Below are 22525 nucleotides of genomic sequence, written 5' to 3' on the forward strand. Positions count from 1 at the left end.
ACATACATTCAGGATTGTTTTTAGGCCTGTATTTATAATTTTAAAAGGGTTTCCCACCTCATACACTATTGGTGGGAATGCAAACTAGTACAGCCACTATGGAGAACAGTGTGGAGATTTCTTAAAAAACTGGAAATAGAACTGCCATATGACCCAGCAATCCCACTTCTGGGCATACACACCGAGGAAACCAGATCTGAAAGAGACACGTGCACCCCAATGTTCATCGCAGCACTGTTTATAATAGCCAGGACATGGAAGCAACCTAGATGCCCATCAGCAGACGAATGGATAAGGAAGCTATGGTACATATACACCATGGAATATTACTCAGCCATTAAAAAGAATTCATTTGAATCAGTTCTAATGAGATGGATGAAACTGGAGCCCATTATACAGGGTGAAGTAAGCCAGAAAGATAAAGACCAATACAGTAAACTAATGCATATATATGGAATTCAGAAAGATGGTAATGATAACCCTATATGCAAAACAGAAAAAAAGACACAGATGTACAGAACAGAATTTTGGACTCTGTGGGAGAAGGCGGGGGTGGGATGTTTTGAGAGAACAGCATCAAAACATGTATATCATCTAGGGTGAAACAGATCACCAGCCCAGGCTGGATGCATGAGACAAGTGCTCGGGCCTGGTGCACTGGGAAGACCCAGAGGAATCGGGTGGAGAGGGAGGTGGGAGGGGGGATCGGGATGGGGAATACTTGTAAATCCATGGCTGATTCATGTCAATGTATGACAAAAACCACTACAATGTTGTAAAGTAATTAGCCTCCAACTAATAAAAATAAATGAAAAAAAAAATTTTTTTAATAAAATATAAAAAATAAAAGGGTTTCCCAGGTGGTGCAGTAGTAAAGAATCATCCTGCCTATGTAGGAGACGCAAGAGATGAGGGTTCAGTTCCTGGGTGGGGAAGATCCCCTGGAGTAGGAAATGACAACCCACTCCAGTATTCTTGCCAGGAGAAGTCCATGGACAGAGGAGCCCAATGGGCTACAGTCCAAGAGGTCACAGTTAGACACAATTGAGCACACACACACATAATTTTTAAAAGTCAACAGGCAAGCTTGATGAATTTCTGTTAAAAGATATCCCCATGTTATATGCAACAGACAAGGTAAATATCTGTTTACAGTGTTTGTGGAATAAACCATCCATTTAAGTAAAATCAACAAAAAGGAAGTATGTATCGAAATATCTTCTGGAGATTAAAGTCAGTCTTAAACTGCAAACAAGAAACAAAAAGTGTCCTAGAAAATTATTTCTTTTTAAATCATGTACCCCAAACAGTACCTGGTCCCCTCACTCTCCACTGTTCCTTTGGTTACGTCCTTATGTTCCAAACGGCCCCTGATGGCAGTTCAGGACAGGGGATGGTGGCAATTTATCCACCTATCTCCACTTAGGCATCTCATTCCCTCCTCAACTGTTCTACATGGGGTCCTTCTCTCTTTAACTGAGTCAGCCCTCTCCGCCTGAAAACCCGACTTACCTTTCACTGCCTCCATTAAAACAAAACAAAACAAAAAACACCTGACTCACAGTTACCTCCCTCTAACTCTGTTCACCCCCAGCACTAATGCACTCAACAGGACCCAGCACTGAAAACCAACATCAGGTGACCAGTAGAAGTATTTCTCTCTAGGACTGGATCACAGATAATCTGGGATAACACAGAATCCAAATATTATTCATCACCTATTTTGGAAAAATTATAGTCAGTAATTCCATCATTCTAAACATAAAAATATTTCTGCAGAAACAAAACCAGAATTTAATCTCCACTCAGCACAAACCATTACCTGTGCTTAATGGACCAGGACAGTTAAACCTTCATCAAGTAGCAGGACCAATCTGAACGTTCGATCCGGAAGTTCTTTTTGACTTCGGGGAGAAAAGCACATATCACTGACTCACTTAAGCGAATAAAACTCCCCAAGGCTGTGAGTTCTGCGTGTCACAAGCAAACTCACTGAATCTTCATCCAGAAGTTGGTGCTTTCCCAAGGACTCCCATCTCTCCCTAAATTTTTGATTAGACCAGTATATCTTTGAAGTCTGGTTGAAATGGAGAAGCTTTGCAAACACAAAGAAGAGGGCAGGATGACAGCACAGTGTTTTCCTGTCCCTCCACAGCCCTCAGCTACTCTGCAGATTTAGTTATTTGGAACTGTCTTTGGTCCTCTCTCTTCTCTCGTATGTTCTGGTGTGAACTCTTCCTTCTCACTTTGGATGGGGATAGGGCAGCAGCAAGAGGTGACAAAGAGATTGGGTGGAACTGTTTCAAGGCACTAGAAGTGAGAGAATGTCTACAGGCATTGAGGAAAAAAGCCCCTAGAAAGGTAACATCTGAAGACCCAACGTCGCCCATCAAGTCCTTAAAGAAGTATCTCCAATTATTGTCCTTAGTATCACATACCACATATACTATTCAACACACTGCAATTGGGTTTTTCCCTCCATCCTCAAAACATGGAGTATTTTTTCATTTAATATTTCTTTTAAGACCCTGAGTTTTTTTTTTAAAGGAAGGGATATTTTGAGCTTTCAAAAGAAAACTTTTTTAATGATTATTCAAGCAACACTGAGAAATATTTTCTTTGATTTCATTCTTTAAGGTACATGTATCACTTATATAAACAGTAGTGATTTCCAGGCAATGAGGCAGATATGAATGTGGCATCTGGTCATGAGCAATTCCATACTGCAGTACATGCAGCTGGGAATGATAGAGAGGAAGACTGGCATTTTGATGGCCCCTCAGATATACCATTACTTGTCACTAATGGACTATTTCCCAGGCGAGAACTTTGGTCCTTATAGAAAGAAATATTAAAAAAAAAAAAAAAAAAGAAAGAAAGAAATATGAACAACAGAGGCATCTTGTCAATCGCACCAACATGGGTTGTCTCGATGTTCCTTGAACTGGACTCAATGTTGGAAGGAACACAGAGTGAGAGGGAGACTGTCTTAGCTTGGGTTGTGATAACGAATTACCATAGACTGGTAGCTTAAACAACAGAATTTATTTCTCATAGCTCTGGAGGCTGGGAGGTCCACAGTCAGGGTACCTGGTGAGAGCCCACTTCCTGGCTTGGAGATGGTCCTGTGTCCATCAACCAGCAGTGAGCAAGGAGAAGCAAGCTCCCTCTGGAGTCCATGAGGGCACTAATTCCATTCATGAGGGCCCCACCCTCATGACCTCTTCTAATCCTAATCACCTTCCAAAGGCTCCACCCCCTAATATCATCACATGAAGGGGTAGAGTTTCCAACATTTGAATTGAGGGGGCAGGGGGTGGCAAATCACAAACACTTCAATCCATAACAAGAGCCCACAGTTAGTGAGAAGGACTCTTTAAACACTAAAGGTTACAATGCATGAGATCAATGCCTCAGCAGCCATCTATCAAGGGAACTGGGAGCACAGAGGAGGGAGAAATTAATTCTGCTTTGGGAAGGAACTCAGAAAGAGTACCATGAGGAAATGACATGCTAACTAGATACTGAAGAAGAGCAGGAGTTGACTAAGAAGGTAAGTAGAAGAGTGACTTCTTCAGACAAAATAACTCTCTAAAAATCTCTTCTCTCTCCCCCTAATTGCTTGAGATGAATAAAGCAACTTACCAATTTTAATCAGAACTAAACTAGACTTTTAATTACCATTGAGGTTTCTCCAAAAGTTGCCTTCTGCTTATCATCTATTCATAGCATCCACAAAAGTGACCTGCTGAATCTGCAGAATTTTTACAATAATAATAATACTATGATGAAACTTAACAGCATAGATTACCTTTATAACCAACAGCCCCTGCGCATTCTCCAGGCCCACTAACGCTAATGGGAAGTTTCTTCTGCTGCCAAAAGCTTATTGAGGACTTTTTTATTTTAATATAAATTGATAAAATTCAAGAACTACACAGCTACTTGGAAACTAAATCATTTTCAGTAAATCACCAAATACTCTACATGAACAACAAAGTTTTGGTGTTGTTCAAGCTGATTTGTTCTTCTTACCTCCATGGGAAAAGCTTTGAAATTAACTGTGTGCTCAGAACCACGCTGGTTTTCTCTTCCCCAATGAAATCTAACTTCATACAGCTCAAATTCATGTCCTTGAGGCAATGGACCTCCTGATAGAACTGAAAAAAGAAAAGAAGTTCTACTTAATTACATCTCAAACACATTCATCGGCACAGCATTAGAAACATGTGGGGACATTTTTTGCCAAGAGGTCTCATAAATTCTACAGATTAAATTCACATAGCCAAAATGAGGAGAGTATAACTACTGTGGGATGAATTCATACTATCATCTTGATACAGCAGGCATTCAAAAACTCTAAAGTACTTGGGAATGACATGTATATGCTAACTTCTTACATATTTTAGGCACAGGAGCAGACAGGAAATAAACCCAGCAGCTATCGCAGTTTCCCCTGAGACTTAAACTTAGCATTGATCAGGAGATAAGAATATGACCTGAGTCTCAGACTGACCAATAATTTTCTATAGACTTATCACTAAATTAAACATTGTTTACAGATAATCCATTACACAAGCACCATTTCAACTGAGAGAACAGATGTTAGCTGGCATAATTACCCATGAAACCAATTATTATTAAGCCAACCTGGTTTTTCAACAATGAAATCACAATTTTTAAGAAGCTCTCTATCATCCAGTGTCACATAAATGCAAACGAAATAAAACTGTGATAAAATATTCACAATATTTAAAATATTAAATTTTAGTTCTATGGGGCCCTGTCTCTCTGTCTCACTTGTGGAGATAACCTAGAACTCTGTCCCAAACAAGGGCACTCTGAAGGATGATGGAAAGTACATCTAGTCTAGAAGCAACAAAATACTGGGCAGGGAACTAAGATCTCGCTTCAAGCCACTGCTCACTGCTGTCTCCCTGAGATCGAGATCAGCCCGCACCATTTGAAATTGAAGCACCCTTCACCCTCTGTGTCTATGACCCGACCTAAGGCTTTGGGGCATTGGCGGGGGCGGAGTGGGGGGTGGTGAGGGGTACGGTTCCAACACTCCACTCTTAAAAAAGAGCAGAAAGTTGTCTTGAATGAGGCTTAGCTCCACAAGGCTAAGCAGAAAGAAACTTGTGAAACAAAGAGGATTAAAAATATCTTTCCCCAAAACATTTTCATCAGGTACACACACACACACAGTTTCTGAAACTGTTACAGAGCAGTTCACTAGTACTTTCTTATAGCAGTGGGTGAAGCTGATCCTGTTAGTGAGTTCAGGGGCAGAAAAGAGAGATCTGAGCTTCACCCATACACCTCCCACCTGCCTAGTGGCCAATATTTCTTCAGATTAAAACTTGGAAATAGAGATTATATTTTTAAATGCCCTGACAATTCAAACTGCACAGATGTATGTCTTATTGAGAAGTTCCAGGCCCACAGGGGTTTCACTGAAAAATACCTGAACAAATACTTTTTGATCACCTACACTGTGGCAGGCACATGGTGTTTAAGACACATGGATGTTGACACAACAGACAAAACTCACTGGCTTCATGGATCTTACATCCTGCTGGGATGAAATGCAAATGTATATACTTATGAAGATCAGACTTTTACTGTGATATTTATTTGGTCATTACAGGGCTTCCCTGGTAGCTCAGACAGTAAAGAATCTGCCTGTAATGTGGGAGACTCAAGTTCTATCCCTGGGTGGAGAAGCTCCCTTGGAGAAGAGAATGGCAACCTACTCCAGTATTCTTGCCTAGAGAATCCCATGGACGGAGGAGCCTGGTGGGTTACACCCCACGGGGTCGCAGAGTCAGCCAAGACTGAACAATTAACACTTTCACTTTTGGTCATTACACGGTGCTCATGCTCAAGAAAATTCTAATGAAACCAGATCCTCGGGTTCTTACATTCTACTGGGTTGAAAAGGAACACAAAGAAGGGAAGCGTTTTTAACCAAGCCTGGTCCCCTGGGAGAGGTGACAAAGGGGAAGCTATCAGCCAAGAATTGGTTCTGGTACCTTTCACTTTTGCTGCAGACAAATAATCCAAAGCTAAATCACACTAAAATCACAGGGCCATGCAAAGCCATAAAAACTGACAATATCCTGAATTCAGAATTTTATGAGGTTCCAGGTAAAAGCATTACCTGGTCATCCCCCACAAGTGATTGTGTTTACAGACTACAAATAAATAGCAGCTCTCTTTCACCCATTTGGCAGCATCCTCTCAAGGCATTATTCTTCCTTTGGACCATTTACTTGCTTTACAAGAAAACTAGTCATACCAAGAGAAGAACACTTTTCCTGCATTTATGAATATCAAATTTTGCTGAGTGATATTTTGTCACTCTATGGCAGGTTTATTAGTTGTGGTATCATCACATCCAATAAAATTACCATGAAACATGGAACTCACACTGATGATGTGCTGCATTTCCTGAGAATAACAAAACTGTGAAAAGGATACAGGATACACTATTGTCATTGCTACCACCTCCGTTGTCTTGAACGCTTTTTCTTTGATAGGCATGGCCATTACGCTTATAAATATAAAAAAAGCTCCTTTCAGAAGCTTCTGCAAAATCTGAGAATCTATAGAGACATGACACATATACACTCCCCTGAATCAATCTAAGCTTCTATAACCCTTTGCTGAAAACAGATTTGCCAGAGAGTTCAAAGGTTGAGTCCCCCTCATTTCATTCAAGTTCAACACATGTTTTGAGACGGACTCCATGCCTGGCCATGTGTTGACCATTGTGTGTGAAAGGAAGGATATAGCCTTGCACTGGCAAGGCATTCTCAGTGCTGAAGGAACTAAAAGTGATTTCATAGGGGCAGAAGGGAAAGGGGCTTCCCCAATGGCTCAGCAGGTAAAGAATCCAGCTGCAATGCAGTAGATAGGAGTTCAATCCCTGGGTTGGGAAGATCCCCTGGAGGAGGAAATGGCAATCCACTCCAGTATTCTTGCCTGGAGAATACTACAGACGGAGGAGCCTGGTGGGCTCCAATCCAAAGGGTAGCAAACAGTCAGACACGACTGACGACAGAAGTTAAAAAAGAAAAAAGAGCAGAGAAAAATGCACAAGGCAATCGGAACCCTGCAGGATCCAAACCAAAACCAAGGGTGGGGGTTGGGGGGGGAGGGGAGGAGTTAGAAAGTAATCAGGGAAGACTTTATGAAGGAGGTGACAGCTAAGCAAGCCTTAAAGGGTAAGCTAAGTGCAGAAGTGAGAGACTATACTTTAGAAGCATAAAGAAGAGGTTCAGAAAGACTCAGAGGTGGGAAACAGCCAGAATGGGTGCCAAGAGAACAAAGTCAGAGGTGTCCAATGGCCAAAGGCAGGCCTCAAGGTATGAAATTGGCCGAGTGGGGGTGGGCAGATGGCAGCCCATGCAGACGGGCTGGAGTTTATCTTGGAGAATCATCACTAGTTTTTACGCAGTGAGCTAATATTTTTGCATTTTAAAATATTACTCCCAGGTCTGGGACTTCCCTGGTGACCCTGTGGTTAGGACTCTATGTTTCCACTGCAGAGGGGTACCAGTTCCATCCCTGGTCTGGAAACTAAGATCCTGTGTGCCGCGAGGCACAGCCAAAGAAAAAGTGGATTAAAATATTACTCCTAGGTCTGCATAGATGGTAGATCAGAAAAGTGCAAGCCCAACTGTTGAGAAAGCTGCAGCCACAGCCAAAGACAGCATGGTCGGGAGACAGAGCCTTATGGAGTCATTTCCCCAAATTCAGGAAGACCAACGCCAGTGGCCCCTGATGGATCCCCCAAAGAATCAGCAGTCCCTAAAGTTCATTCTCAGTAAGTTTTTTTAATTTATTTTAAATTGAAGTATAATTGCTTCACAATGTTCTATTAGATTCTGCCGTACAACAGCATGAATCAGCTATAAGTACACACATATCACCTCCCTCCGGAGCCTCCCTCCCACTCCCTTCCACCACTCTAGGTCATCAAAGAGCACGTCTCAATAGGTTTAAAGACTTTATGACCTCAGTTTAATTTTTAAGGAATCCCAAATGTATTCATAAAACATTCTAAAAAATAGTATTAATTAGTTCTTTTAACATTTGAAGTCTTCAAAGCAACAATCAATATGTTTAATAGTCCTTAGCTTTTAACCTATAGCTTTATTTCACATTAAAGAATAAATATCATCAGCTCATAAATGCAGTGCTAACATCAAACAACAGGGCAAGGAGGCCAGTTAAACTGGGTCTATAAGCAAAGTAAAGCAGATGAAGATGACAGTCCAGATAATTCAAGTCCCCCAGAGTCAGCTAATAATAAATATGATCGTAAAGAGATTCAAGTTTTGCTCTCCTAGTTGTCCTCATTTACACGAACTTCTCTAAGAAGAGATAAGTTAATTTGTCTTTCAGGTAGTAAATAATCAATAAATATGTATTAATGGAGGGAAGGCTCTCATTTGAGGACCAGCTGAAGGAACTAATTATGTCTGGAAAAGAAAAATAGCAACTTCATGATATGTTGGTAGTAATGAATATTTTGAAGGATGTCCTGTGGAAGAACAATTGCAGGACCTCCCTGGTGGTCCAGTCCGCCTGCCAATGTAGGGACACATGTTCGATCCCTGGTCTAAGATCCCACATGCTGCAGGGCAACTACACCCATGTCCACAACTACTGAGCCTGCGCACCCTACAGCCTGTGCTGTGCAACAAGAGAAGCCACCACAATGAAAAACCCATGCCCCACAGCTAGGGAGTAGCCCCCATCTGCCACAACTAGAGAAAGCCCGCAAGCAGCAAGGAAGACCCAGTACAGCCGAAAATAAATATTAAAATAAAATTTTAAAAATAAAAAAAAGAAGAAAGTACAATTACATGTGTTCTGTATAGGTCCAGAATTCCACTATAGAAGTGATGACAGAGATCCCAGGACTTTTTGATGTGGTTTCACTCAAAAGCATAATGGATCCTCTCTCAGTGAGGCATGAATATCTTTTCCTGAGCTGTTCAAGCTGAAGACATGCAGCTACTGGCCAGAGGGTCTGAGATCGGGGGCTGGAATGGTGGCCTCCAAGGGGCCAACCCATTCAGTGAATCTATGATTCGGTCACCTTCCTAATCTCATCTGCTGCCTTATTGTATCACCTACACAATCAGACTATTTTCTTCTCAAGAAGAGGGTCGAGGAAGAAACTTTGAGAAATTCCATCAATTAAGGATAATGGGGAATGAAGAACTGGCAGAGGAAAGGTAGTCAAAATTAAGAAGAAACATCCAGAACTGGTGTCATTGAGACCAAGAGGAGAGTTTCCAAAAATTTCACTGCAAATGCAGCAGAATTAAAGTACTGTAAGGATTTTAAAGTGGTCCTTTGATCATGGGATGAGGAGCTTATCAATGACCTTGGTTTGGAAACTTTCAGCAGGAGGTCTGGAGTGAAAGACTTGTGCTCATGACATCTCTCAAATTTAAAACCCCAGATAGGGTTATTAAGGGCTTCCCTCATAGCTCAGTCAGTAAAGAGTCTGCCTGCAATGCAGGAGACCCAGGTTCAATTCCTGGGTCAGGAAGATACCCTGGAGAAGGAAAGGGCAACCCACTTCAGTATTCTTGCCTGGAGAATCCCATGGACAGAGGAGCCTGGCAGGCTACAGCCTATGCGGTCGCAAGAGTCAGACACGAATGAGCGACTAAGCACACTTATCTAAGGAAACTATACCATAAGGATTATGCTAAAAGCTTTCACTTAATAAGTGGAAGTATTTAAATTATACTACAGTTGTTGTAACTCCTTTTAGTAATTCTGTACTCTTTTTTAATACAAAACAAAAAAAATTTAAGACTTCTTATATAGACCATTTTTAAAGTCTTTATTGAATTTGTTACAATACTGTTTCCATTTTATGTTTTGATTTTTTGGCCACAAGGTATGTGGGCTCTTAGCTTCCCAACCAGGGATCGAACCCACGATTCCCTGCACTGGAAGTGAAGACTCAACCACTGGACCACCAGGGAAGTCCCCCAAAAAAATTTTAATTGTGCTTATTCTACAAATTTTTTATTAAATAAAAAACAAAACAGCATCCAAGGAAACTTCGATGCATTACTACCAAGCAAAAGAAGCCAAGTAGAAGCCTATAAAATGTATGATTCCAACCACATGACATGAAAAATGCAAAACTATGGAGACAGTATAAGGGTTTGTGATCGCCAAGAGCTGGGGAGAGAGACAGAAGAAAAGGAGGAACACACAGAATTTTTAGGGCAGTGAAATCATTCTATATGATATTACAGTAGTGGACACATGTCATTAAACATTTGTTCAAGCTCAAAAACACCAAGAGCAAACCCTAATGTAAACTATGGACTCTGGGTGTAGATGAGGTGTCAGTGTAGGTTCATTAACTATAATGGATGTACCCTCTGGTTACACGCTTTTTCACCTGCAGTCAACAACCAGAATACAGACAGCCAAGTGTGAGCCATCACACGGCTTCCCCCAGAGAAATTCATAAACCTACAAAGGCTCCTCCAACAACACAGCCTGCTCCTACTTAACCACGTTACTGTGACAGCCACCAGACCTCAATCCCTGCCCACATGCAGAGCCTCTAACTCGACTTTCAGACCCATTACTAAACGTGAACAAAGAGCCAAAGATCACTGGACATTTGAGAAGAACCTCCGGCATAAAAGAGAGAGACCAAAACAAACAGAAGAAGAACCCCAGAATAAAACAGACACACAGAACAGAAAAAAGATCCTGTAATCAAGAAATAAACACTGGTAGGTGTTTTTTTTTTTTAATTCATAGAATAAGCACCATATTTTATAAATTAAAAATATAGGAGCAGATTAGAGATAAATATAAGACAATTAGAAGCCAGATATAAGAGAGTAGAAATTTAATAGAAAGAAATAACACATGTAAATCCATGGCTGACAACTACAATATTGTAAAGTAATTAGCCTCCAACTAATAAAAATAAATTTAAAAAAAGAAATAAGTTGAGGAAATCTAACAAAATAGAAGAAAGAAGACCTTAAAAAAAGAGTTAATGACTCTCCGACATAAATCACAGCAGGATCCTCTATGACCCACATCCCAGAATATTAGAAACAAAAGTAAAAATAAGCAAATGGGACCTAATGAAACTTAAAAGCTTTTGCACTACAAAGGAAACTATAAGCAAGGTGAAAAGACAGCCCTCAGATTGGGAGAAAATAATAGCAAATGAAGCAACAGACAAAGGATTAATCTCAAAAATATACAAGCAACTCCTGCAGCTCAACTCCAGAAAAATAAATGACCCAATCAAAAATGGGCCAAGAAACTACAACACACATTTCTCCAAAAGAGACATACAGATGGCTAACAAACACATGAAAAGATGCTCAACATCACTCATTATTAGAGAAATGCAAATCAAAACCACAATGAGGTACCATTACACACCAGTCAGGATGGTGCTATCCAAAAGTCTACAAGCAATAAATGCTGGAGAGGGTGTGGAGAAAAGGGAACCCTCTTACACTGTTGGTGGGAATGCAAACTAGTACAGCCGCTATGGAAAACAGTGTGGAGATTTCTTAAAAAACTGGAATAGAACTGCCATATGACCCAGCAATCCCACTTCTGGGCATACACACTGAGGAAACCAGATCTGAAAGAGACACGTGCACCCCAATGTTCATCGTAGCACTGTTTATAATAGCCAGGACATGGAAGCACCTAGATGCCCATCAGCAGATGAATGGATAAGGAAGCTGTGGTACATATACACCATGGAATATTTACTCAGCCGTTAAAAGAATTCATTTGAACAGTTCTAATGAGATGGATGAAACTGGAGCCCATTATACAGAGTGAAGTAAGCCAGAAAGATAAAGAACATTACAGCATACTAACACATATATATGGAATTTAGAAAGATGGTAATGATAACCCTATATGCAAAACAGAAAAGAGACACAGAAATACAGAACAGACTTTTGAACTCTGTGGGGAGAAGGTAAGGGTGGATGTTTCGAAAGAACAGCATGTATATTATCTATGGTGAAACAGATCACCAGCCCAGGTGGGATGCATGAGACAAGTGCTCGGGCCTGGTGCACTGGGAAGACCCAGAGGAATCGGGTGGAGAGGGAGGTGGGAGGGGGGATCGGGATGGGGAATACGTGGGCATGTAAACATCCCTATGCAAAACAGTGATTCAGAAAGGACCAGCATATGATTGGGATGCATGAACAAGTGCTCGGGCCTGGTGCACTGGGAAGACAGAGGATCGGGTGGAGAGGAGGTGGGAGGGGGGATCAGGATGGGGAATACATGTAAATCCATGGCTGATTCATGTCAAGGTATGACAAAAACCACTACAATATTGTAAAGTAATTAGCCTCCAACTAATAAAAATAAATGGAAAAAAAAATAAAAAATAAAATAAAACAAAATTTAAAATACAAAAATAAATAAATAAAGAGTTAATGGAAAAAGAGGGGAAAAAACAGAAAATTTATCAATTAAATAATATAAGAAAGTTCCTGAGAAATAAAAGACAATTATCTTTTGATTTTTGGGCCCACCAAGCACCCAGCACAGAGACACACAAGATATCTAAATATTTACTCTCACAAGCCCTTCTTCTCAGCAAGTTACTAGGAGATGAACTGTGGGAGGAAATAAACCAAAAACTCTCTGAAAGGAGGGAACAGTCTCAAAAGAGGATCACATCATCCAGCAAACATGGGATTGAGCACACAGACAGTCAGTGGACTTCCTAGGCCTGAGATCTAGGATGCTGCAGGCAATGGCAATCCAGGTGGGCTGGAGGAGAGAAGGAAGGGTGGATATGAGGGACAGAAGGACTTCAAAGGACTTTCTGAATGTCCTGGGAGAAGATGTGCCTGTTAGCTGTCAGAGAGTGTGGAAATGAAACCATGATGGATAAACAAAAAACCAAATAAACAAAAATACACTTATACCAGGGGTGGGCCCCCCCCACACATTATTCAATAAAGGAAACAGAACATAGCCTCAGCTGGAAACAATAGTTGCACAGTCATAATAATAAAAACACTGAGCTAATTTAAATAACAACTATAAGTATACAGGGATGATGGGGGGCAAAACTTCCATGTGCTCATTTGCTCTGTCATGTCCAACTCTTTGTGACCCCATAGGCTGTAGCCTGCCAGGCTCCTCTGTCCATGGGATTCTCCAGGCAAGAATACTGGAGTGGGTTGCCATTTCCTCCTCCAGGAGATCTTCCCAACCCAAGGATGGAACCTGGGTAAATAAATAAACTGCTCCAGACACAGGTTTCTTTGTTATTTTTTTTTTTAAGTATGGAGAAATACTGAAAAGGGAGAAACAGTGAAGAAATGACTGTAGTGGTAGAAAGGAGACAGGCATCTGATGGAGCAAGGTCTCTAAAGAGGATGGAGGAAGGGGTCAGAGTATGTGCGCCAAACAGGCCCAGACAGAAACACAGACAACTCTTCTTCAGTGGTCAGGGCAGGACCGTATGGGCAGAGAGCCGAAACAATGCTTGATGGGCTCTGTTTTGGGGCAGCCATGAAATTAAAAGACGCTGACTCCTTGGAAGGAAAGTTATGACCAACCTAGATAGCATATTAAAAAGCAGAGACATTACATTGCCAGCAAAGGTCTGTCTAGTCAAGGCTATGGTTTTTCCAGTGGTCATGTATGGATGTGAGAGTTGGACTGTGAAGAAAGCTGAGTGCCAAAGAATTGATGCTTTTGAACTGTGGTGTTGGAGAAGACACTTGAGAGTCCCTTGGACTGCAAGGAGATCCAACCAGTCCATCCTAAAGGAGATCAGTCCCGGGTGTTCATTGGAAGGACTGATGCTGAAGCTGAAACTCCAATACTTTGGCCGCCTCATGCAAAGAGTTGACTCATTGGAAAAGACCCTGATGCTGGGAGGGATTGGGGGCAGGAGGAGAAGGGGATGACAGAGGATGAGCTGGATGGATGGCATCACCAACTTGATGGACATGAGTTTGAGTAAACTCTGGAAATTGGTGATGGACAGGGAGGCCTGGCATGCTGAGATTCATAGGGTCGCCAAGAGTCGGACACGACTGAGCGACTGAACTGAACTGAACTGAGGGGCCACAGAAAATTGTGAATGCTTGAGAAGGCACCAGAAAAAAAATGGCAAACTCAATGTGATGGAATAAATTTGATCTTTGAGCAAGAATGAACACAAATTGTCTTAATTGACAGCATTTGGACTTGTTCATTCCTCTACATTCTTGTGACACTTTTAGAACACCAGGTTGCATTTACTCTGACACCATAGAGGACTGTGTTGTCATTAATAGAAATCTTCAAGAACCATCTTACCCATCTGTATACAAACCAACATTCAATCACCATGGTGCCTGATGTGAAATGCATGTTAGTTGTATAGATATGTAAATGTTTATTTACAGAAATGAAATGGTATGTTGACATAAACCAAGACAATTTACAGTGTAATACTAACATTACCTTATCACGTTTCCTATGTCAGGACAGTCAGCATTCAATAATTTTACTACGTACTTTAAAATTAATACATGATGCCCCATCATAGATAGCCCTCCCCCAAAAAACACCTGACTTAAGTTCGAGTTTATATCTGACACTGCCCTTTTGACTACACCTTAGATTCTATTTTGGGAAACAGCCTTACCTTGTCTAGACTCAGAGTAGCCAGGAAGACTAAATTAAAGCTCAGGAATATTCACTAAACTTTTGACTGTGTGGATCACAATAAACTGTGGAAAATTCTGAAAGAGATGGGAATACCAGACTACCTGACCTGCCTCTTGAGAAACCTGTATGCAGGTCAGGAAGCAACAGATAGAACTGGACATGGAACAACAGACTGGTTCCAAATAGGAAAAGGAGTACATCAGGGCTGTATATTGTCACCCTGCTTATTTAACTTATATGCAGAGTACATCATGAGAAATGCTGGGCTGGAGGAAGCACAAGCTGGAATCAAGATTGCCAGGAGAAATATCAACAACCTCAGATATGCAGATGACACCACCCTTATGGCAGAAAGTGAAGAGGAACTAAAAAGCTTCTTGATGAAAGTGAAAGAGGAGAGTGAAACAGTTGGCTTAAAGCTCAACATTCAGAAAACTAAGATCAGGGCATCTGGTCCCATCACTTCATGGAAAATAGATGGGGAAACAGTGGAACCAGTGTCAGATTTTATTTTTTTGGGGCTCCAAAATCACTGCAGATGGTGAATGCAGCCATGAAATTAAAAGACACTGACTCCTTGGAAGGAAAGTTATGACCAACCTAGATAGCATATTAAAAAGCAGAGACATTCCTTTGCCAGCAAAGGTCTATCTAGTCAAGGCTATGATTTTTCCAGTGATCATGTATGGATGTGAGAGTTGGACTATAAAGAAAGCTGAGTGCCAAAGAATTGATGGTTTTGAACTGTGGTGTTGGAGAAGACTCTTGAGAGTCCCTTGGACTGCAAGGAGATCCAACCAGTCCATCCTAAAGGAGATCAGTCCTGGGTGTTCATTGGAAGTACTGATGTTGAAGCTGAAACTCCAATACTTTGGCCACCTCATGCGAAGAGTTGACTCATTGGAAAAGGCCCTGATGCTGGGAGGGATTGGGGGCAGGAGGAGAAGGGGATGACAGAGGATGAGCTGGATGGATGGCATCACCAACTTGATGGACATGAGTTTGAGTAAACTCCGGGAATTGGTGATGGACAGAGAGGCCTGGTGTACTGCAGTTCCTGGGGTCGCAAAGAGTCGGACACGACTGAGCAACTGAACTGAACTGAACTGAATATTCACAATGAATAAAATATTCATAGTTGGAAATCAATACCTGTCCTATCTAACATTAAACCCAAAGATTTTATGGCTTGAAATATCAAATTTATTGATTCAGAATTAATCTGAGTACAGTTGGTCTCTGTTTATTAAATACTCCCCAATATTTCAACATATTCCTGATTTTACATTCTTGCCAAGAAGTGTAGTTAGTATTCACTATGAAAAGCAAGAAATTAATGCTAATTTTAAAATATTCTGCTCTCCTCTCCCCCATATATAAGCAAAAAAGCAATTTCCTTGGTAATTATCCAATAGTTTTTCTAAAAAACATTTCAGATCCAACTCAAATAGGTTCAGAAGGGAGGAGGAGAGTTAAAAAAATAAATAAGAGTTTTGTTTGCCATTTAAATCTCTCACTGAGTTTAGAGACTGATTTTTACTGCTATTAATTAAAATTCTTCTTGCCATATTAATTATATTAATATTACTGTTAATTATATTATATATAATTATATATTAATATAGTAAAGAAAATTAATTTGAAAAGTCTATCTTGGATGCCAAATTATATCAATAAATGCTGATCTTCAGTTTTACAAAGCAGTAAGACAGAATTATAATTATCTAAATGATTTGAGCTAATCAACACTTTGGACAAAACGAAGATTTGTATACTTGCGTATGTTGTTGCTCAGTCGCCCAGTCATGTCCAATTCTTTGAGACCCCATGGACTGCAACACACCAGGCCTCTCTGTCTCTGACCATCTCCCGGAGTTTGACCAAGCTCATGTTCATTGCATCAGTGATGCCGTCCAGCCATCTCATCCTCTGACACCCTCTTCTCCTTCTGCCCTCAATCTTTCCCAGCATCAGGGACTTTACCAATGAGTCGTCTGTTCACATCAGATGACCAAAATACTGGAGCTCCAGCATCATACATTTGTATATACTTTTCCTCAAATTTTACAGAGCTGGAATTTGACCAACTAAGGTTGTTCCAATAACATCATATAACATGGGACAACCAACTGACACCTTCATAATTTCATCCTTTCCAAAATGTTTCAGAAAATAATTCCCCCAAAATGCATGCTATGGTATATAAAGGTATCCTGACAACAGAGCTAGGTTAGTCCTACCATTAAGGTCATACAAGCTAAATTAGCTTGGCAATGACTGCTAGTTTAATAAGAAGCACACAGAAACATCTAAAATACCTGATTTCGACTTCAGGATAACCTGAATGGTATGCCCGTCATTGGCGACCTCACAGTCCCGGCAGACCACATAATTCGGGGAGAGGCGGATATCCAGCAGTGAGGGGTCATATCGAGCCTCTCTTGAGTTCAAGTTAATGGGGGACTGGTACTCCCCATTAGCATCCGGAAACACCAAGCCCCACTCAACACCTGAGGACAAAATGAAGCAAACTTAGAACGGATTGAAAAAATAAGTTACAGCAAAATTTAACATGGGAAAACTAGTTTAAACATTGTTTATGATCCTTGCCACTATTAAGAAGATTATGACTACTGTCTCTTTACAGATAAGACATAGTATTAATAAAGTGCATGCATTTTTGCACTCATAGGTTGAATGATCTAATGCTATCAAATATCACATTCGGAGTCCCAAACTAACAAAATGTTCTATTTGCGTACATAGAGGTACTAATTTATGGCTCTAGGAAACTCAGATCTTTAAGTGATTAGAAAAAGAAACAATACCACAAAAATTTCCTCTGCTCATTAGTTCAATTACGTTAAGTACTTGGAAAATTCCTGTAACTCTCAACGTTCTTGGTGAGAGTCAAAAACCAAAAATCTGACGCTAGTGAGTAAAAATTTCTTATCAGAAATGCAAACAATAGTTTGAAGTGTGCATATTCATATATACAGGGCTTCCTGGGTGGCTCAGTGGTCAAGAATCCACATTCCAAGCAGGAGACATGGGTTCTATTCCTAGGTTGGGAGGATCCCCTTGAGAAGGAAATGGAAACCCACTCTCCTATTCTTGCCTGGGAAATCCCATGGACAGAGAAGCCTGGCAGGCTACAGGCCATAAAGTTGCAGAGTCAGACATGACTTAGCAACTGAGCACACACACACATACTCCTATATACACATACCTATATATCATGCATATATAGATAATACTCTTTCCATATTTGCATCATGCAAGTTATAAACTCTGCATTTGTTGCAGATATGTAGTCAACATCAGCACCAATTGTCAGCTCCATTAGGAGTCCTACATCTTCAGGGATACATTTTAGGAAACTAAACTTTTTATACAAGGTCAATCCCCATCTTGCCAGGCCCACTGATTCAGCTCAAAAACTCAGGACTAGTTCAGGAAAAGTTGAACGGTGTCAGCATCCTTCTAGAAAACTCAGTAGCTCAAATAGATACTTTCTCCCTTCAGGCAAGCAAGAAATAGTTTCACGGACGCGATAAGAGACAAGAATCTGGAAAAGAGTGAATATATGCGTTTGTATAACTGAATCACTTTGCTGTACATCTGAAACTAACACAACTCTGTAAACCAAAGAATTTTTTTCAAAGAAAGAAAATAAGAGTTTCAGTAACGCTGCATTCTCAAGGTGTTCAGTAACAGTTAAAGCTGCTCTTCTCGCTACTAGCCAGACGGAACTGTCACCAACGCAGCCTTTGGGCTCGCCCACCGGCGGCAGGTGCCAACCGCTGTCGGGACCAAGGCCGGGCTCCCGGAGAAGCACGCGGGCAGCGCCCGCTCTGCCCCGAGCGCCTGCTGCCCCTAAACGGGCCGGGGACCCACGTGGGAAAGAGGGGCGGCCGAGGCGCGGGGAGCGCCAGCCTCCTGACGCGCGGCGGGTTACCTTCCTCGTAGCCCCACTCCACGCCTTCTTCCTCTTCCTCATCATCCTCCTCCTTCTCCGGGAAGGCCACGGAATCTTCGATGAAGCTCAGGTCAGCCATGGGGAGGCCGTGGGTCCCCTCGGCGCTCTCGCCGGCGGTGCCTGCGCGCCCCTGCAGAGCGAGCGCTCCGGGGCGCGAGTGGGGTGTGAGTGGGAAAGTGTGAGCGCGCGTTCCAGGGGGAGCGCTGCCGTGAGTGTGAGCGCGCGTGTGTGCGAGGGGGATGAGTGTGAGCGGGGATGAGTGTGAGCGCGTGCCGTGAAGGGCAACGTGGATGCGAGCACGCGGCGTGCCAGGCGGGAGTCTTTCGGGCGGCGGGCCGGGGACTCGCAGCCCGAGCCCGGCAGGAGCGCAAGAGAAGCTGCGGCTCCAGGAGCGCGAGCAGGCAGGTTATAAACCCGACCGGGGCGGGGCTGGACGGGAGGGACCGCCCCCTGCGCTCGGGCCGGGCCTGCGGTGGACCGCAGGGAAACGCCGGGGCTCCGGGGCGAAGCCGTGGAAACGGCGGACCCCGCCGCCCCCACCAACGACACACACAGCGGACCCCCCAACACACACATACCCCGCTCCCGCGCCTTCCTTCTAGAACCCCGGGGTCTGCCCTGAGCACCCGGTGCGCAGAACCTTGGCCAGGGCTCCCTACCCTTGTGTATTGTCATCTGACTCCAGGAAATACCACAAAGAACGAAGTGGGTCGGGAGAAGAGAGATGAATCACCCCGATGAGAGAGGGCTTGAGAACCCCTTACCAAAACCAAAAAACTTTCCCGATCCGAATCTTTGTCATTGAATATTCACTTTTTAATTTAATTCATCCTTAGAGACCAGTGGAAAGGAGTACGGAAAATTTTCCAGGAAGCCTATAGTTCCTACAAATATTTAAGGGAAAAAAATGTTTTAATCTAGAGAAGTAATTTAGGGAAATTTTTCCATTAAAAAAAATATAGGCATAAGGAGTCAAAGGCAATAAAAGAAGGCTGTTTAGTTTTATTTCAAGCCTGGGTTGCTGCTTCGGACGCAGCTGGCTGTGTACACAGCTCCCAATCGCCCGGGGAAATCGTGTAAATAATGAAACGCACACATTACATAACAAACAGGAACTTTCCTGCTCCAAAAAGTCATCTTTTGAATATGCTTCTCAATCCAGCGTGAATGACTTCAACCTCCTGTTCCAGTCAATAACCTAGGGCAGGTTAACCTCGCATTTTTAGGACTGTGTGCATAATACAACCGACTCCAGTATTCTTGCCTGGGAAATCCCACGGACAGAAGAGCCTGGCAGGCTACAGTCCATTAGGTCAGGAAGACTGGGACACGACTGAGCATGCACCGGGGAGGCAGAGGTTGGGGGTGTGGGGGGACAGGACAGAGGGGAATGGGGGATAGATATAGCCTTTAAAAATAATGAGCACTGTCCCAAATATTAACCACTTTCCACTTAAGTTCTTCTAAAAGGAACATTTTATTTCTCTTTATGTTTTTGAAACCTTTTTCACAGCCTTGAACATTTCAGTCAAGTTTCTTTTTAGAAGTAGGTTCATACATTCATCAAATGCTGCAACTCACAGAACCCAGGAAGCTCTTGATAACAAGATCGCCTAGAGGCCTTGAGCTCAACAACAATGTCCATTCCCTTCTACCCCCAAAACTGCATGGATGCTAGGTGGCAGCCATTGTGTGACCACCAATTTCATTTAAAGGAGCATGTGAGTTAGAGATGTTTGCCAAATCAGAAGACAGCAAAATCTCCTGGAAAAGCTCAGTTTTCCATGAATAAAAGGTATGCCATATGTCATATGCCATATCTCCCCACAGATAGGCTGAAAGATTGAATAGTTAATGCTGGATTTTGCTTCTCATAGACAAATTTGCATATAGCCCACAATGTATCACCATTCATAAATCCAGTTAACTACTAGACAAATGTACTTTTACCCATATTTGTTGTCTGTGAATTTTTCAACTTCATATGTATAATGTAATTGCTCTCTGCCAGCCTAGGGTACCCTGCCCAACAACATATGAGCCATTCCACCATGCATCCACATATTCAATTAACAGCCTTAATTGCTTTGAGACTGTGTGCTTCAGATTTCTGCTAATTAACTGCACCTTAAGACCTTCTCTTCTTAGATCCCCATACTGTATTATCACTAAAGATGGAATTTCTATTTCTAGTTATTATAAGATATCTGTCACCATAAAAACCTAAACACATAGATCAAAGATATAGGCCAATTCTTTGATTTACAAAATAGAACAAGCACACCTAATCTAATATCAGAAAGTCTAAAAATATTCATGCTCTATATTATGAACGTAAGTACTCTACATAGCCCTCTGTATAATTTTAATGCATTTCAGTCTAATATCATATTTAAGTCCTCAAATTAACTGTATATTGCTTTCTTTGAGTGTTTGCATAACTGAGATCAAACCACATCCTAAAACAACTTATTGAAACTAAGACCTATGTAATTAATTACTATTTTATACTAAGAAAAGAAAAATAGAAACACCTAAAAGGAACAAAATAATCTAGGTAGCACAAGAACAAAGAGATACTGGTATTGTTTCAAAGAACCTCACACTTACACAGCCCCCTACTCCCAATCCTTCCCTCCCCCTTAGCCTATCTTACCAAGGCTTTCTTACTGTACTGGTGAGTTTGAGCCCTAGAATTGTCATTAACAATCATTTCTTTCTTCTTTTATGCATGTAGGCTCTGGGAACACCTCACAGATGGAGCTAACATTTGCCTGTCAAGATGCTTCGAACCAGATCATAAATTTCTAAACTTCAACAACAATGAATTATGTTCCTTTGTGTGCACTTTTCTGTACTAGGCACTATGGGAGACCCTAAAATGTACAAATTCCTGTTTCTGCACTCAAGGAATTCACAGTTGTCTTGGGGGTGAGGAGGTAAAAGTAAATAATTAACTATAATAAAGGCAATATATTAAATAGAGGTGCAAGTACCATCACATCTAAGGAAGATGCAATTCATACACAAAACAGTGATCAAGGAAAGTTTCTGGGAAAAGACAGCATTGGAGGCAAACCAAAAAAGGTGAGTAGAACTTTGGTTGTCTGCTGAGTGACAGAGTAGTGTTGCCAGCACAACTAATGATGCTAATCATGAAAGTGCTTGCTTTAGATCCATTTTCTCCTCTAAATGCCTTATGTGACCTGCCAAAACCCATCCATGATCCTCAAAACAGGTGGGCTTCGGTGGGCTCGTGTCTGAAGTAAGACACTTTGCCGATTGTTTTGTTTGCTAGTCTGATTTTTGGTTTGTCGGTTAAAGACAGCAAAATTTTCCTCACTATATACATTTTTTATTTCTGAAGTTTTTAAGCTTTGTTTATTAGGCAAGTTCTGATTCTTTTTTGGGAGGGTTAAAGATGTTTCGGTCTTCATTGCAGCACTTGGGCTTTCTCTGGTTGCAGAGCACAGGCTCTAGAACATGTGGGCTCAGTAGTTGGGCTGAGCAGGCTTAGTTGCCCAGCAGATTGTGGGATCTTAGTGCCCCAACCACAGATAGAACCCAAGTCCCTTGCATTGGAAGACAGATTCTTAACCACTGGACCACCTTGGGAAATCCTTGATTTTTTTCATATTTCTTTCTTCAACAGATTACTCTCATATTTTTCCTGGTTCAAGTTGCACTTGTCAATCTAATTTGTATGACATATTCTTGGTCTCTTGTCTTCAGAACCATCAGCTTTTAATCTTAGGGTTCTGTGTAGCTGTGGTAAATTGTGTAAATAATATTCTTGTCATTTTCTGGTCCCTTCTGTGAGAC

At 41.7% G+C, this 22525-nt stretch overlaps 1 protein-coding gene across 1 annotated transcript in view; it reads right to left on the reverse strand.

Moving 5' to 3' along the window:
* CA8 (carbonic anhydrase 8) overlaps nucleotides 1-19147 on the reverse strand; it is an 88176-nt gene extending 69029 nt beyond the window's left edge. Inside the window, exons 1-3 of the mRNA XM_043483822.1 lie at nucleotides 18683-19147; nucleotides 17043-17234; nucleotides 4036-4160 (exon numbers count right to left, since the gene is read on the reverse strand). Coding sequence (XP_043339757.1) covers nucleotides 4036-4160; nucleotides 17043-17234; nucleotides 18683-18782 — 417 coding nt within the window. The 5' untranslated portion in view covers nucleotides 18783-19147. The remainder of the gene's footprint in view (nucleotides 1-4035; nucleotides 4161-17042; nucleotides 17235-18682) is intronic.
* Nucleotides 19148-22525: the final 3378 nt, after the last annotated feature.

This window comes from Cervus canadensis, chromosome 12, assembly GCF_019320065.1.
Source record: "Cervus canadensis isolate Bull #8, Minnesota chromosome 12, ASM1932006v1, whole genome shotgun sequence".
Classification (NCBI taxonomy): domain Eukaryota; kingdom Metazoa; phylum Chordata; class Mammalia; order Artiodactyla; family Cervidae; genus Cervus; species Cervus canadensis.